Source organism: Puma concolor, chromosome A1 (assembly GCF_028749965.1).
Source record: "Puma concolor isolate L17-30 chromosome A1, mPumCon1.1.hap2, whole genome shotgun sequence".
Classification (NCBI taxonomy): Eukaryota; Metazoa; Chordata; class Mammalia; order Carnivora; family Felidae; genus Puma; species Puma concolor.
The window spans coordinates 111,410,614-111,427,509 of NC_141667.1; the positions used below are offsets into that span (position 1 = coordinate 111,410,614).

Consider the following 16,896-nt stretch of genomic DNA (forward strand, 5'->3'; position numbering starts at 1 on the left):
GGCCAGGATACATAATCAACACTTCTTGTTATGATACCTCCCAACAAGAAAAACATTCGGCCGATTATTCAGAATTATTTGTAGATGAATAATCAGTGTAATCCCTGAACTCCCAGAAGTGCTTTACCATTATGTCAATTGGCCCAATGTGCCAATATTGCATTGTGGTCAAAAGCGATCAACACGCAGCAACAATACAGGGTTACTACTGTTTCTTTTTCAGAAAAAGTTAGCATCTTTTATTTCAGAATAGTTAGTGTCTGCTAACTACTATGCTCCTGAAATTTACAAAGAAACTGTAAGAAGAACTGATGCCCCAGTGCAGTGAACTCAGTCACGGAGTGCTTATTTTCAGGAGTTTACAGAAATGGTCCCTTGGCTTCCCCTTAGACTGCTTCCCGTCCTGCACTACCCATTCTTTACAGTCCTAGCAGGATCAGGAAAGTAAAGGAAGCTGTGATGAATCAACAGCATTCCTTAGCAGGCACAGTTCTTTAAAAAAAATGTTTAACAGGGAGGGATGCGCTAATCAAAAGCTAAGAAAAAGTTTTAAAATATTCATGAGTAATGAACATGGAGACATTTAAAAAGGCAAATGATAAACAGGTATAAGACACTATCAACTCTATAAAAAGCACACATTCTCTTCCTGTCCTTCAGTATAATGGAAATCAAAACTCAGTTACTAAGAGCCAATGACAACATAAAAGTTTGTGGCTAATGGTACTGCTTGTATCAAAAGGAATTAAACAGGAGGGAACTAAAACAAAACAGTAATAAAAGAATGAAGATCACCTGAAATTTGCCAAGTTGGCTTTTTTTAATCTTTAGAAGAAAAAAAAAAAGTTAAGGAGAGTGCTTCAAAAAATTACTATCAAGAATTTTACCAAAATTACTCTTGTTATTAAGAACATTTTCCCTTTAAAATACACTTATAAAACACACAAATGTATGATACTGTAATATATTTGATAAAGGTTTTTCTTTCAAAGAGATCTTTAGCTTTGGACAAATAAAAGGCAGTGAAATGTTACTTTCTCTAAATCCTTTCCCTGTATGCAACAGTTCTAAATATATGATGAGAACACCACACTTTACTCATCTATCAATCACAGACAATCCCACAATAATAATACCCATGTACTTGAGATATAGAAGCAACTTTACCCAATAGGCATCACCGAAATTTGCATAAAAGATTAGGCTAGTATACAAATTACACTTACTCTTTTCCAGAAAAAAAACAAAACAAAGAAAAAAAACTTTTTAAAAATAATGCCAGCCAAAATTTCTTAGGCCATTCAGCTCTTGACCTTATAAAAAGAAGAGAATTAAGACTGCCTTAGAAAGTCCATGAAACTTTGAACTTGGTGAATCTACGCTTAATGAATTCTCTGAAAGAATGAGCGAGTGGTAATTCATTCCTGGAGCCTCCAAGTCCTTTGCTAACACATGCAAAACAACATACTCAAAACCCAGATGTCATGTAAAAGCCAAAATAATAATTCAGAGGAATGCCGATGAATTTCCATTTCATTATTTAAGTGATCAAGTAAATAGGTACATGGCTACCAGCAAGAACTCACAAAATATCAAACTTAACATTTATCTCAGTAACAACATAGACTAAATAGTGACAGTCCTTTTCAAGGTTTGTGGCATTAAAAGGGGCTCATTTCTAACAGGCTATCTCACATCACCACTTATATCAAATGACATACAAGTGAACATCAGTACTTTTTGATTAAGTGATATTATTTTTTGGATAGTAAACATTCCTGTGACATTCAGTGGCCATACCAATCAGAGTAACTACCATACTGAATGCATAAAAACAGTATTCCCAACATAAGAAAGCTTAGTGCCTCAATAAAATTGGCAGAACAAGCGGAAAACTTCTTTATCACACTACCTTCTAATAGGAAGACTGCTTGCTTGCGAAAAATTTTCACCAGTGTGTCATCCAATTCAATTTCCTGAAGCTTGGAAATGAGCTGCTCCTCATTCCGGCAAACCTTCTCTTGTGTGTACAGCCCGTCAGGCATGATACGCTGCTGTCCCAGCCCTATCAGGGCGACTTCCACAGCTAGTGTTAAATAGGATTCCCCCTCTTCTAAGAATTTGTGTGCAGGGAGATGCTGGTATTCCAGAGACTTGCACTGTCCCGTATTCTCTGTAAAATGTCACAAAAGAAAGCAGAGTTCAGATACTACTTTTGCAGGTACCGATAGGTATAAATATTTATTTTACCCAGGACCATTAAATGAATCGTTGACTTTATTCCAAGAAAAATAGAAAATACGTTTCTTACGTTAAAGTGCGTAGTTTTCTAGATCTTTTAAAAAATGACCATGAATGACTAGATATGTATGTTTTAAGGGACAGAATATTACAAATATTTTCCTCCCACTGAAAATGAATCACCAAAAAACCCTACAAATCTAAGAAGAGATCTTAAGAATACTAAAGAGTAAAAAAAAACCCAAAAAAAACAAAAACAAAAAAACAAAAAAAAACTTTACTTAAACAAGAGTAAACTTATATAATGACTGCCATAGTTACCAACTCTTTAAAGCCCGGCATTAAAAAAGAAGTTGTTTCCAAAGTGTTATCACAATATTGGAATTTAATGAAGAAATTAGAGAACACAACATACTAACCAATTTCAAGGTCCTTTCTGCTATCAAAGAGTCATATCAGTTATCAAGAGGAACGATTCTTTGAGCATTCTCTTATCTCTGCTGAAGCACTTCTATGAGAAATTTTAACCAACTTCAACCATCAGACTCCCAAGGAAAATGAATTCAGAGTCATAGCTTTCACCGTCCTGACAGAGTCTGGGGCACCCATAATCCATGAAGGCAAACACCACAGGGGAAATTGTGGAGGGACAACATTATTAATCCTCGGTGTTCACCCATTCATGAGAGCAGAAAAGGGACAGTACTCCCTCCCTGCCACACCTCTGTCCACAGCCCACAGGCAGTTATTTTAACGCTGATTCTTAAGTTTCAAGAGGCCAGAGAGAAATCTCAAAACATGCTTTAACGGAATGTGTGATGTAGGGGAGCCTGGGTGGCTCAGTTGGGTAAGTGTCTGACTTCGGCTCATGTCATGATCTTATAGTCTGAGACTTCAAGCCCCGCGTGGGCTCTCTTGCTGTCAGCACAGAGCCCACTTGGGATCCTCTGTCTGTCTGTCTCCCTCTCTCTCTTTCTCTGCGCCCCTCCCCCACTTGCCCTCTGTCTCAAAATAAATAAATGAACTTAATAAAATAAAATAACGTGTGATGTAAAACACTTTTAGTGACATTAGATAATCCTCTTAAAGTAGACTACAACCCATTTAAGTCACAAGTAACTTCTAAGGCAAAAACAAATTTAAAAAGTAACCAAATTTCTAGTTCCCAATGCTAGGATATACATCTTTATCTTAAATCTTAACGCTGGAAAACAGTCATAAATTCTTAGATGCAGAATCACTAGCTAGAAGAAAATACGTATTTCTAAGGTTCTTTAACACATGCGCCCAACTGTGGATTCGAAGATTTTTCTCAGCGTGTTAAGTTTTCCATAAAACCATGGGAATGCCGATTTCCTTGCTCCCTTGTACTACTAACCATACAGATTCACAAAACCAACTGTGACAAGAAACACTGACCAATGCCACTCAAGGTTTAGGGGAAAAAAAGCACAGGAGACAATGCCAACAGTGTTACCTGTAAAATCGGAGAACCCAGAGAAGCTTTCATCATCAATTCGGCAAGCTTCCATAAGGCTGCTAAAAAGAGTGCCCACAGGGTCCAGGGGGTGTCCAACCCAGCCCTCCAGATTGGTTATCAAGGTGAGGCTTTTATGGGGTAGCTCTGTATAAGAAAAGAAAATTGAGGGATGGAGACAAGTAGAGGAAGAGATGCTTTTAATAGTGGCATCCTAACAAATTAGTCCTGAATTCCACTGGCAATTCTTATTTAATTAAAAAAACGATCGTACACATAATACCCAACATGTGAACAATTTGGTGTTCTCAAAGTTTATCTGTAAATCCATATAAATGGTGCCAGCTTTCGAGGACAGGCCTGTGTGTCCAAGGTACTGGGTTAACATTACCACTTATACTATTAAATTATGTTATATGAGGAAAAATGAGTTCCAAATTTTTACTGAGAAGTGAGGAACAACTCCCCTTACTTCCCCAAGAGTGGCATTAGAGAAGACTAAGAAGTCTCCCTGGAATTATACTGGATAACTATATTAAGAAGATACATCAAAGTCAATGTTCACTGGGTCACCTACACGGGAGACTAGATGGCAGTGGCAACCTGGGTCCGACTTGGGACTTCTCTATGGGTATCATTTAATTACTACCCTAGCACCTATGAAAGTCCTCATTATCATGGATCTGTAAGCCATTAAAGAGAGGATCTTTGCCACAAAGGGGAACTACAGCAGAAGATAACATAATTTGGATGAAACATATCCTTTGCATTTTCTCAACAGAATGGTAGCACTTTCAAGTTCTTATGTTAAATTATAGTCCTGAGAAAAAAGCTGTAAATATTCTAATATATGTTCTTTGTTGTAAAATATGCAATATTTTACATCCAAGTGTTTACTAAAGTAATAAATAAGAGTAGCTCCTTCTTAGAGGAAAATATAATGAAATCTATACACAAGATAAAATATCCAAGAAAAAAGCTGACTTTTTGTAAATAACTGAAGAACCATTTCATGGATCCAACAGTCCTTTAGAAGTCTTCTGGTTTTAGACCATCAACTATCAGTACATAAAAAATAAACCATGGCTGGGCACAATATATGAAAATTTATAGAAGTTGAGTCTTATATTCCTTGGAGGGGTCTTTCCCTTTAGTTTCTGTCACTGTTTTTCATATACATAATCAGTATGAAAAAAGAAAGAGGAGTTTACTCTTGGAACAACAAAATGTATGTGTTTTATGGGGGGGGTGATATATGGTGAAAGGAGGTGTGGTACTTACACAAATAAATCTATTATCAAGTGATGGAAACGACATAAAATTTTATAAAGTATTTCCTCTTATTTCTTTCCACACAAACATTAGTGAAAAAAGAGAAAAGAGAGAAATAAACAAAAAAAGGAGTGTCATTTTTTTTTTTTTCAAAATCAAGAAGCAAAGTGAAGTCAGACAGAGAAAGACAAATACTGTATGATCTCACTTATAAGTGGAATCTAAAAAAAACCCCCAAGCTTCTAGATACAGAGAAAAGACTGGTAGTTGCTAGAGGCAGGGGTGGGTGTGGGTGAAATGGGTGAATGGGGCCAAAAGGTGCAAATTTCCATTCATAAAATGAACAAGTCATAGTGATATAATGTGCAGCAGGACAACTACAGTTAATAATACTGTACTGCAGGGGCACCTGGGTGGCTCAGTCAGTTAAGCCTCCGACTCTTGATTTCAGGGTTCCTGAGTTCTAGCCCTGAGTGAGGCTCTGCACTGACAGTGCTGAACCTGCTTGGGAACCTCTATCTCCATCTCTCTCTGCCCTTCCCCTGCTCATTTTCTTTCAAAAATAAATAAATAAACACTTAAAAATGTATTAATAATACTGTACTGCATATTTGAAAGTAAATCTTAAAAGTTCTCATCATAAAAAAAGTTTGTCAGGGTGCGTGGGTGGCTCAGTCGGTTAAGCATCCAACTTCAGCTCAGGTCATGATCTCATGGCTCGTTAGTTTGAGCCCTAAGTCAGGCTCTGTGCTGATAGCTCAGAGCCTGGAGCCTGCTTTGGATTCTGTGTCTCCCTCTCTCTCTGCCCCTTACCCACTCACACTATATTTCTTTCCTTCAAAAATAAATACAAATGAAATGAAATGTGATCATTTCAAAATACATAAATATCGAATCATTATGTTGTACACCTGAACTAATTTGTTATATGTGAATTATACCTCAATTAACAACAAAAAGCTGACATATTATGCCAAACAGTACTGAAAATGTACAAGGTGTATATACATATACTAATCTTGATCACATAACAAATAGCTGTCATGGCAGTTTGGAATTGTAACAGCTGTGGAAAAGCTATTCTTTTAATATGAACCAATAAAAAAGTAGAAAAGATATAGGTATAAAAATGTAATCACAGTAATAATTAAGAATAGTCTGAAATAAGTTATCATTGCTCACAAGATAAAAGAGAAATGGGTCTAAGAATGGTCTCAAAGACAAATTAAAGGAGTCTAACTTAACACATATTCTAATTTACCTATACAAACTAACATTTTTTACACTTTCCGTTTCTTAGATAATGCAACATTTTAAAAATCTTTACTTATTTTTTATTTTTAGAGAGAAAGAGAGTATATGAGTGGGGGAGAGGAGCAGAGAGAGAAAGAGAGAGAATCCTAAGCAGGCTCCACGCTCAGCATGGAGTCCGGTGCAGGGCTGGATCCCACAACGACCTGGGATCATGTCCTGAGCCAAAATCAAGAGATGGATGCTCAACCGACTAAGCCATCAAGATGCCCCAGATATTGTTTAAAACATTTTTTTAAGATGGTTTATTGAGAGAGAGAGAGAGAGAGAGAGAGAGAGAGAGAGAGAGAGAGAGAGAGACTGATTGATTCCTAGGCAGGCTCCATGCTGTCAGCACAGAACCCGATGTGGAGATCATGACCTGAACTGAACAGATCATGACCTAAAATGAAATCAAGAGTTGAACGCTTAACCAACTGAGCCATCCATGTGGCCCTAAAAACAACATTTCTAAGAAAAGTTTATGATTTTTTTAATCTGATAATCATCATGACCTAGCTTTATTTCTGCAGTACAAAAAGTGCCTCACTTCTCTTAGCTTGAATTATTATTATCCTTTATACTTTTCAGAAGTAGCTATAGACTGTGGCTACTTTTGGCTATAGATTGTGTTTAGGGGAAGAGGGATTTCAGAAAAATTTTTTAAAAATCTAAATAGTATGTTTTGTAAACACATCTGGTAACCAGTTATGTTATGAAGAACATGAAGAAATGAACAAAATAATGATAGCCAGGGATATTACCTTCCAATTTCATTTGAGCTCCCCTTTCTTTGGTTACAATTTTAACTCTGAAATTTTCTTTCATCATATAAATGATAATGTTAATTAACATCTATAATAATTCTGATATAGAGGGTATTAAAAGTTACAACAAACACTCATTCCAACTTTCAGCCTATTACAACAACTTGTGATAAATTTTAGCTGTATCCTTGGTGTGTGTATAATCATAGAAGTATTAAAAACAAAAACATAACTCAAAAAAAAAAACCCCTAGCAGCTAAAAGTATTTGTCTGAATAAGAAATAAAACTCCACAGTGAAAAAACAAACCTAATCAAAGCAACATAAAAAAATTTATAACCTATGGAAGGAACAAGAAGTGCATTAATTAATCAGAAAAAGCATATGTATTTCTTTTTCTGATCAGGGCCTTCTGAGTATAACTCTCTGAAATTACTGTTACTCAGCAGTACTTATTTAAAAGATTAATAGTAAATTAAGATAAAGAGAAGTTAAATGTGTCCTGTCAGTTGGCAGCTCATCAGATGTTATTTACAGAATTTGAAAAATCAAATCTGATCACTTTAAACAAATACCATGTCCCGACACACAAACTGTTACAGCTAAGAAGTTTTAAAGTACTTACATATTATGCCAGGCTCTGTTTTAAGAGCTTTGTAGCAATTAACTTATTTAATTTTCTCAACAACTCTAATAAATAGATCCTCTACTGAGCTCCATCCACAGATGAGGAATCTACTGCCTAAGGTCTCCTAGCTGGGACCCAATGCTAGGATTCAAACATGGACAGTGTGCCCCCAGACCCCTTACTGTTAGAATTAGAATGCACTTTCACAAAATAAGCTATTGGCTCACTGGCATTTTTGATAATTCAGACACACTAAATAACTACTTGAACAACAACAAAATTATCCCCTTAAAAAAATTAACTAACCTAAGAAATGTTTTTAAAAATCCTACTTCTTACAACACTTAACCAAGACAAAACATGCCTCAAATTTCTCACAGATCAGCTATTACATATTCCAAATGAGTGGTGAGTAAAGCCATCTCCTAATTTCAAAAGCCATCTCTCCCCAAAAGACGACAAAATCCAGTGATGTCATCACCAAGAATCCCATTCCATTGGAAACAAACTCCTTCACATTCACCTTTTTTCTGAGTCCGGAACATTTCCAACTGTTTCTGTTGCTGTCTTCTTAACGTGTTAACAATAGCTATTGCTAGTCTCAGGGCTTCTCTGGGGTACCCATGAGAACGTAATGCGTCCACTCTTGCACAAGCTGTAGGAACATGTTCTAAAACAGAAAGTTAAGGGGACAAAGTTGTCATCGTCAGATATATGTACAAAAATAGCATGTAAATAGTATGATGTTTTTCCCCAAAATACTATTAAAAAGACCTAAGAAGCCATTTCTGAACTTGGATTTGAATGCAAAACTCAGCTCCTCCTGCCAAGCATTCATCCCTCTCCCATTGAATCCCTCAACTCTCCACCTCCCACTCCAATAATGCTATAGAAACGAAACAAAGAAGTAAGTCATGGAAATGTCTTTCCGGTTTGGCCACTTACCATGCCAGAGGGGCCACCCGCGGGAGTCAAAGAGGGAGTTTTCAGTGTCGTCATGGTAACAGTAGTTGGTGTATAGGTCACTGCTGATAATGTGCTGCAAGTGGCTATCCTGCCAGTGGAGATCGCATGCCTCGATGGCTCGGGTGAACACTGTCCGATGTGGCCTGTTCGATGAATCTGTTTTTTCCACAATTCAGAAAGCCGTGTCAGCTATTATTCACATGTGAATAAATCAGTCATACCATTCTGTGGCCAGATGTTCATGAACACACCCACACACACTGTCCTGCACCCCCTAAGCAGAAAGATGAAGGGTGAATACTCTCGTGTCCTAAGTACTAGGAGGCAAGTCAGCCCAAAGAGCCACCATCCACTCACTTGTTTTATCAAACACAAACACTCTGCAGCCATCAAAGCTAAGGTTAAAGGCATCCTGCAAAAAGAAGGGTCAAGTCTAGTTTCCATGCCAAATACACTCAAAGGAGGCACTCGGCACAAAAGTCACATGAAAACTCACTGCTCCCCACTTCTGAGGTGCTGTGGTGGGCTGCCCTGATGGGATCAACAGCTCTCACAAACACTATGCAAGAGATGCGACACCAGCCATGGAACCTTTCAGGAAGATGCAATCAGCCTTTAAAAGATATGCATAAGGGTTGTGCTTTTGGTTGTATTTTTTAACTATATTGTGCGGTTTTGCACAATTAAAACTATTATGCTTCTTGGGATATAATGCTTAAATGCCACTTTATATCCCAAAGGGCATAAATGCATATAGTTAACATTTCACAAAGCCACACAACATAGCTACAAAACAAACCAGCGCACTTACCTTGCCCCTACAGGCTGCCTCCTGACTCCTGTGCAGGTTCCATGACTGGTGTGATGTCCCCAGCATAGTGTATGCCGGGGCATCACAAAAGAGCAGAAGCATACACTCCGAAGAGGGTTCAAGTTTCAGGACCTGACGGAGAAAAGAAATGTTTGGGGAATAAAGAATATTCTCATCCTAAATCCTGGGATTATTCAGTCCCTCTGGATGACATGGTTCCAATTCTGCAACTGCAATCCCACACCTCGGGTCCCCACTCCAGACTTACCTTCAACTGTGGCACAAACCTTAGCAAGCCTCAACTGATAATCAGGAAAACAAACTATCCTTATATAGATTTTACTTAGCTCAAGTATCACCCCTCACTGTACTGAAGCTTAACTAAATGAGAAGCAAACTGGAGCTTTGGCTCCGCAAAGATGTAAAGGGAATCATAAAAACCAAAACACAACCGAATTGAGAAGCACTCTGAAAAATCATCTGGTGCAACTCCCCTATTCTGCTGATGGAACTGAAAACTGAGAGATTAAAGTGACTTGCCAAGGTCACACAGCCAGGCAATGGCCATCAAGATCAAAACATAAATATCCACACTCCAAACTCAGCTATTTCAGCTGTTGTGACAGGCTTCCGCGAGGTCTTCACAAGAGAGACCTTCAGTTTTACCAAACCTTCAGCTTGGTTTCAGGTCAACTTAGATATCTGTATTTAAATGGGAGACATATCAAAACGTATGATGACTGAACACGTGAGGCATAAATAGTGACATATCTGTCACGGCCCTGCCCAGTGGGCAGATGAACACCTTGCAAAGAGGAAGAGTGGGCCCTACATTTAAGGCCCTTTGAACCTACTGGGGCTTTGTTTTGAGCAGAGTAAAGATATCCCTACCCAACAAAAAACTGGTTCCGTGACCTCTCACCCAGTGTCAACTGGGTAAATATTCCAAAGTCCAAATTTTACACATTTTAAGTGGCTCTGTCATTACACTTATTTAGCTCAAATCACAGAAAGAGAATTGAAAACTAAATCAAGCCTTTAAAAAACCAATTTAGTATAAAGCATATATTAAAAGAATTAAGAGTTCTACTTGTCAATTTGGCTCACTGTGGTATCACTTAAGAAAAGTAAGTTGTAGAGTATGATTCCATTTTTTAAAAAAAGCAGAAATCTCAGGGGGTTTGGGTGGCTCAGTCACTTAAGCATCAGACTTCGGCTCAGGTCATGGCCTCACAATTCTTGAGTTTGAGCCCCGTATCAAACTGTTAGTAGTGCAGAGCCTGCTTTGGAGGATCCTCTGTTCCCCCCATCTCTTTGACCCTCCCCCACTCACTCTCTCAAAGAGGAACATTTACAATAAATAAGATAAAAAATAAATAAAGCAAAAATCTTAACTTTTCACATGTTTGTGATCGTATGAGCAAAGTGAAAGGTACAGGAATGCACCACACTTCCAACAGTGGTTAGCTATAAAAGACTAATAAAACCAATTCTAACAAAAAAGGCTAAATACTAATGAAATAATAACTAAATGAAAATGTAAGATATAACATTGTCTGTAACAACCTGGGAAATAAAATAAAGATTATGTACAAAGACAATGGCTACAAAGATAAAAAGTTAGTTTCATTAATATCAAAATTATGGTCAATTTTTATTATAGTATCTGTAGTTCTGTTTTTATTAAAAAAAATTTTTTTAACGTTATTTATTATTGAGAGACAGAGCAAGACAGAGCATGAGCATGGGAGGGGCAGAGAGACCAGGAGACACGGAATCTAAAGCAGGCTCCAGGCTCTGAGCTGTCAGCACAGAGCCCGACGTGGGGCTTGAACCCACCAACTGTGAGATCATGACCTGAGCCGAAGTCGGGCGCCCAACTGACGAAGCCACCCAGGTGCCCCATGTAGTTTTTTTTATTTTTGCAACAAGATGGAAAAAAGAAACAGATTACATTCGCCAAATTTTCAAAATGATAAATACACAAATTTGTAAAAAGTTGTTAATAAAGCATATGTAATATCAATACACGTCGATTAAAGAAAACTTGGGAAATTCAGAAAAGTAAAAGAGGAAACCATTAGCTCATTTATCAAAAAATTAAAATAAAAAAACTGGCCACAATTCTGGTATATTAAAAAAAAAAAAACTCTTTCAAAGAGTGCGGATTTTAATACTGTTGTTGTTAATTCTAACAAATAATCTTAGCGAAGACAAGGCCTGATTCACCCTTCACATTCACTCCAATCTGCCAGCACATTCAATTCTGCTCATGGTCTGCGTCATGCACACACTCCGCCCAGCTGCAGAGGCATGGCGGCTGGGCTCTGCTGGCTTTCCCCAACCAAGCCTGCTCAGCACTCCCAGCACTACTGCAGGCTGAACATCAGAGTCCCTCTGTAGAGATGTCTCTTCTGACAGCCTCTTGCAGGATGCGGATATTCTGCTAAAAACAGAAACTATGGTGCCTTTACCTTTAGGCCCAAGAAATATTACCCTTAGAAACTAGATTCTAACTTCATATCCCCGGACCAAACCATAAAGGAAATGAGCGGTTTCATCTGGAGGCTGGACCACTTTTTAAAGGCTTTCTAAAGCCTATGGAATATTTATGTTTAATCAAAGGGAAAGTAACCAAATGTAAAGTAAAATGTAAACTGTAAAATGTTAGGATGGCAGTCCCAAAAAGCAGGTGGGAAGTGAAACACAGAGAAACAAACAGTTAAGTAAAAGGAGATTAAAGTAATTTACCTATATAGATATAGATATACCGTTTCCTAGAAATGGAAGAAAATAAAACTAAATTGTAAACCTGAAAATTCCATAATTCTAGAAAAGAAACTGGGATGTACTTATTTTCTCTGAAGTTATGAATTAACATAATCATGGGCAATAAAATATGACAGATTTCAAATACTGAATTCCCAAAGCAAATAAATATTTTTAGACAAAGCTGAGGCAGACAAGCATCTCTTCCAAGTCCTAAAACTTCTTTTTTCAAAAGATTTTATTTTAAAGCAATCTCCACAACCAGCATGGGGCTCAAACTTACAACCCTGAGATCAAGAGTCACATGCTCTACCAACTGAGCCAGCCAAGTACACCTTAAAACTTCTTTTTGGGGGCGCCTGGGTGGCGCAGTCGGTTAAGCGTCCGACTTCAGCCAGGTCACGATCTCGCGGTCCGTGAGTTCGAGCCCCGCGTCGGGCTCTGGGCTGATGGCTCAGAGCCTGGAGCCTGTTTCTGATTCTGTGTCTCCCTCTCTCTCTGCCCCTCCCCCGTTCATGCTCTGTCTCTCTCTGTCCCAAAAATAAATAAACGTTGAAAAAAAAAAACAAAAAAAAACCTTCTTTTTGGTAAGACAAGTCCCTATGGAGTAAAAGACCTTATTTTCTTTCTCTGTAGATACTGAAAACACTATAGTAACATTCACACTTGACACAATGGCCAGCTCTTTCAGTAGTACCAACTCCATATGGGGCCAGCACATACAGAAAGACAATGTGGATTCTGGATCCTTCCATTGTCATTTAACTCCCACTTTACATTGGTCATAGTCTGTCAAAGCCCCCAGACATGTCCCCTGCCAAAAGAGGCAGCAGGGACACAAAAAATCACACAAAAATAGTTACAGAAATAAGTGAATGAAATTTTTATTTGTTAAGACTTAACTTCTGTAAGGACGTGGTTCTGAAAGAGAGGAGAAAATTGTGTAGTAGCTGGAAGAGAAAATGGGGCCAAGCAAAGAGTTGTTTTTTGTTTTTGTTTTTTGAAGATGAGAGGAACTTGAGCTAAATGGGTAGATCGAACAGAAAGGGAAAAGCTGAAAAAAAGAGCATAGAAATGAAAGATACAGGTCCTTAAGAGGACATCTGGAAATGTCTGGAAGCATCTCTTAGTTGTTCCAAAGACTGGAAGGCACTATCAGCTTACAGTATGTGGGAACAGGTATGTTACACAATGCATTATAATAAAGAATTTTCCGGGGCGCCTGGGTGGCGCAGTCGGTTAAGCATCCGACTTCAGCCAGGTCACGATCTCGCGGTCCGTGAGTTCGAGCCCTGCGTCAGGCTCTGGGCTGATGGCTCAGAGCCTGGAGCCTGTTTCCGATTCTGTGTCTTCCTCTCTCTCTGCCCCTCCCCCGTTCATGCTCTGTCTCTCTCTGTCCCAAAAATAAATAAACGTTGAAAAAAAAAAAAAATTAAAAAAAAAAAAATTTTCCTACTCTAAATGCCAACAGCATCCCATGCCCCTCCAACCCAGTCACATAAATGTTTGTTATGTTTAAAATTAACAAATTTTAACTGATTAAATTACACAGCAACCCAAATATGAAGTGGGTTGCACCAAAAGAGATAAAAATAGTTTCTCAAGCCTCTCAATATTTTGTTTTACAAGGTAATATATTACTTCCTTATTCCATGATTTTTTTACATTATTTCAAACTAAATAATTAATAGGGAATTTTAACACATTCTAATACATAAAAGTACACTATTCATTTGTATTCTGATAATATGAAAAAGCATACACAAAGATATCAGGTAAAAATTAAAATACATACAATCACAGTCAAAACACTAAGTCCCTGAATTGTGAATTCTTAGTGGGCAAAATAATTTTCCCACGTATACTGTATTACTGTTGTAAACATATATGCACAATTAAGCAAATATAAAGTGAGCAAAATATTACTGTGGACTCACCTTGGTTAGCATTTGCACCCTGAGGCAAAGCATTGGTTAAGTTGGGTAATTCACTGCCATGATTTCCATCTTCCCATGGACAGACATCAACACTGTTCCACTTTTTCAGCTGTTTTAGCCAACTGGCTTTCTGTTCCAACTTGCAGTGGGGGTTTAAAACTATACACATCCACAGAGCACCTAATTTAAAGGGAGAGAGGGAAGTAAATTTCAAATACCATAAAAATTTCCAATTCTAAAACCTAATGATACATTTTAAACCCTTTCAGAATGGACCTAGGTCTGCCATTTTTATAACTCCATTCTCTCCTTAATCTAAGCTACAAATCTCATATAGAGTTTAATGGAAAGAAGGACAACAGAGCCCAAATTTGAACCAAAGACCCAAACATGGTTACATATAAAGATGAAAGATATTTCAAATGCTAACTGTATCACCTTCCTATTTGTGTCACATTTTGAACAAAAAAGACAAAAAAGAAGTAAAGTCCAACTTACCACTTTAGTCTACAAACAGATTTTATATATGGATGCTGTAACAAAGCACTCTAAATGCTTCTTCCATGCAAAAATTAAATTTACTTCTAAATTTACCTTTTTACAATAAAATCATAAAGGTACTATAATGGACACAAATAATTTCCTAGTTTTACAAGCTTTCCAAACTTTATGATGTTTTTAAATTAGAATGCATATCAATTGATATGCGTATGTATATTTCAACAGATGTTTTAAAAATAAAATTCACTGGGGCATCCAACTTCAGCCAGGTCACGATCTCGCGGTCCGTGAGTTCGAGCCCCGCGTCAGGCTCTGGGCTGATGGCTCAGAAACTGGAGCCTGTTTCCGATTCTGTGTCTCCCTCTCTCTCTGCCCCTCCCCCGTTCATGCTCTGTCTCTCTCTGTCCCAAAAATAAATAAACGTTGAAAAAAAAAATTAAAAAAAATAAATAAATAAAAATAAAAATAAAATTCACTTAAACATACTTCCCCCTAAATGATTTCACCAGAAATTAATCTTATTATATATATTTTTTAATGTTTGCTTATTTTTTTTTTTTTAAATTTTTTTTTTTTTTTCAACATTTATTTATTTTTGGGACAGAGAGAGACAGAGCATGAACAGGGGAGGGGCAGAGAGAGAGGGAGACACAGAATCGGAAACAGGCTCCAGGCTCTGAGCCATCAGCCCAGAGCCCGACGCGGGGCTCGAACTCGCGGACTGCGAGATCGTGACCTGGCTGAAGTCGGACGCTTAACCGACTGCGCCACCCAGGCGCCCCATTGTTTGCTTATTTTTGAGAGCGACACAGAGTGTGAGCAGGGGAGGGGCAGAGAGAGAGACACACAGAATCAGAAGCAGGCTCCAGGCTCCGAGCCATCAGCACAGAGCTAGATGCAGGGCTTGAACCCACGAGCTGTGAGGTCATGACCTGAGTCAAAGTCAGAGGCTTAACCGAATGAGCCACCCAGGCGCTTCAAAAACTAATCTTATTATAAATGAAATCACTAAATTTATGTCTTTATGTGAATGAAATCATTAAACATTAATCAAAATTTCACTTGTTTTTCGAAGGAAAAACCATAATGAATTTATTTTTTCAAATGATTTAAGTTTATTTTTGAGAGAGAGCACACGTGAACAGGAGAGGCACAGAGAGAGAGGGAGAGAGAGAATCCCAAGCAGGCTCTATGCTCTTAGCATAGAGCCTGATGCAGAGCTCAATCTAACAAACTGTGAGCCAAAATCAAGAGTCAGATGCTTAACCTACTGAGCCACCCAGGGACCCTGCCATAATGAGTTTAGAATGCATAACTCATAACTTGAATACCTAATTAGGTAGCTAATTCAAACAAATACTTCAGAAGTTCTAAAACTACAAGTTTTACTTTACTGATTTCAAAACAAGACAGATTCTAGTACTTCAAACTCATTCACAATACTTTTTCTTTTAAAGGTACATGTGTGGGGCACCTGGGTGGCTCAGTCGGTTGAGCATCCGACTTCAGATCAGGTCATGATCTCGCAGTCTGGTCCATGGGTTTGAGCCCTGCTCAGGCTCTGTGCTGACAGCTCAGAGCCTGGAGCCTACTTCGGATTCTGGGTCTCCCTCTCTCTCTACCCCTCCCCTGCTGATGTTGTCTCTCTCTCTCTCTCTCTAAAAAATAAACATTTTAAAAAAAAGAAAAGTACATGTATCTATGTGTATTTTAATCAACTGTGTTAGCCAAGTAAATAAAGGTAGAAACAACCACTGTGTTTTGTTTGTCCAAAAGAGATGTTTTATATTCTTTCACATATAAAATTAACAAGATTCCCAAATGTGCATCAACAGATAAATGGATAAAGATGTGATGTGTGTATACACACACACACACACACACACACACACACACCGAGGAATATTATTCACCCATAAAAAAACAATGAAATCTTGCCATTTGCAGCAACATATATGGAGATGGAAAATATAAATGCTAAGTGAAATAAATCAGTCAGAGAAAGACAAATATTGTATGATTTCACTCATATGTAAAATTTAAGAAACAAAATAAATGAACAAAAGCAAGGGAGGGAAGGAAGGAAGGAAGGAAGGGAGGGAGGGAGGGAGGGAGGGAGGGAGAAAGAGAGAAACCAAGAAATAAGACTCTTAACTATAAAGAAGTGATGGTTACCAGAGAGAAGGTGGGTGGAGATATGGGTGAAACAGGTGATGGGGAATGGAGAGTACACTTATG

General features: G+C 38.0%; 1 protein-coding gene across 2 annotated transcripts in view; it reads right to left on the minus strand.

Moving 5' to 3' along the window:
- ZSWIM6 (zinc finger SWIM-type containing 6) overlaps positions 1–16,896 on the minus strand; it is a 199,427-nt gene that overhangs the window by 12,478 nt on the left and 170,053 nt on the right. For both annotated transcript variants that reach the window (XM_086700215.1, XM_086700218.1), the window contains exons 5-9: positions 14,158–14,337; positions 8,620–8,796; positions 8,198–8,344; positions 3,719–3,865; positions 1,913–2,173 (exon numbers count right to left, since the gene is read on the minus strand). In XM_086700215.1, the coding sequence (XP_086556341.1) occupies positions 1,913–2,173; positions 3,719–3,865; positions 8,198–8,344; positions 8,620–8,796; positions 14,158–14,337 (912 nt within the window). The remainder of the gene's footprint in view (positions 1–1,912; positions 2,174–3,718; positions 3,866–8,197; positions 8,345–8,619; positions 8,797–14,157; positions 14,338–16,896) is intronic.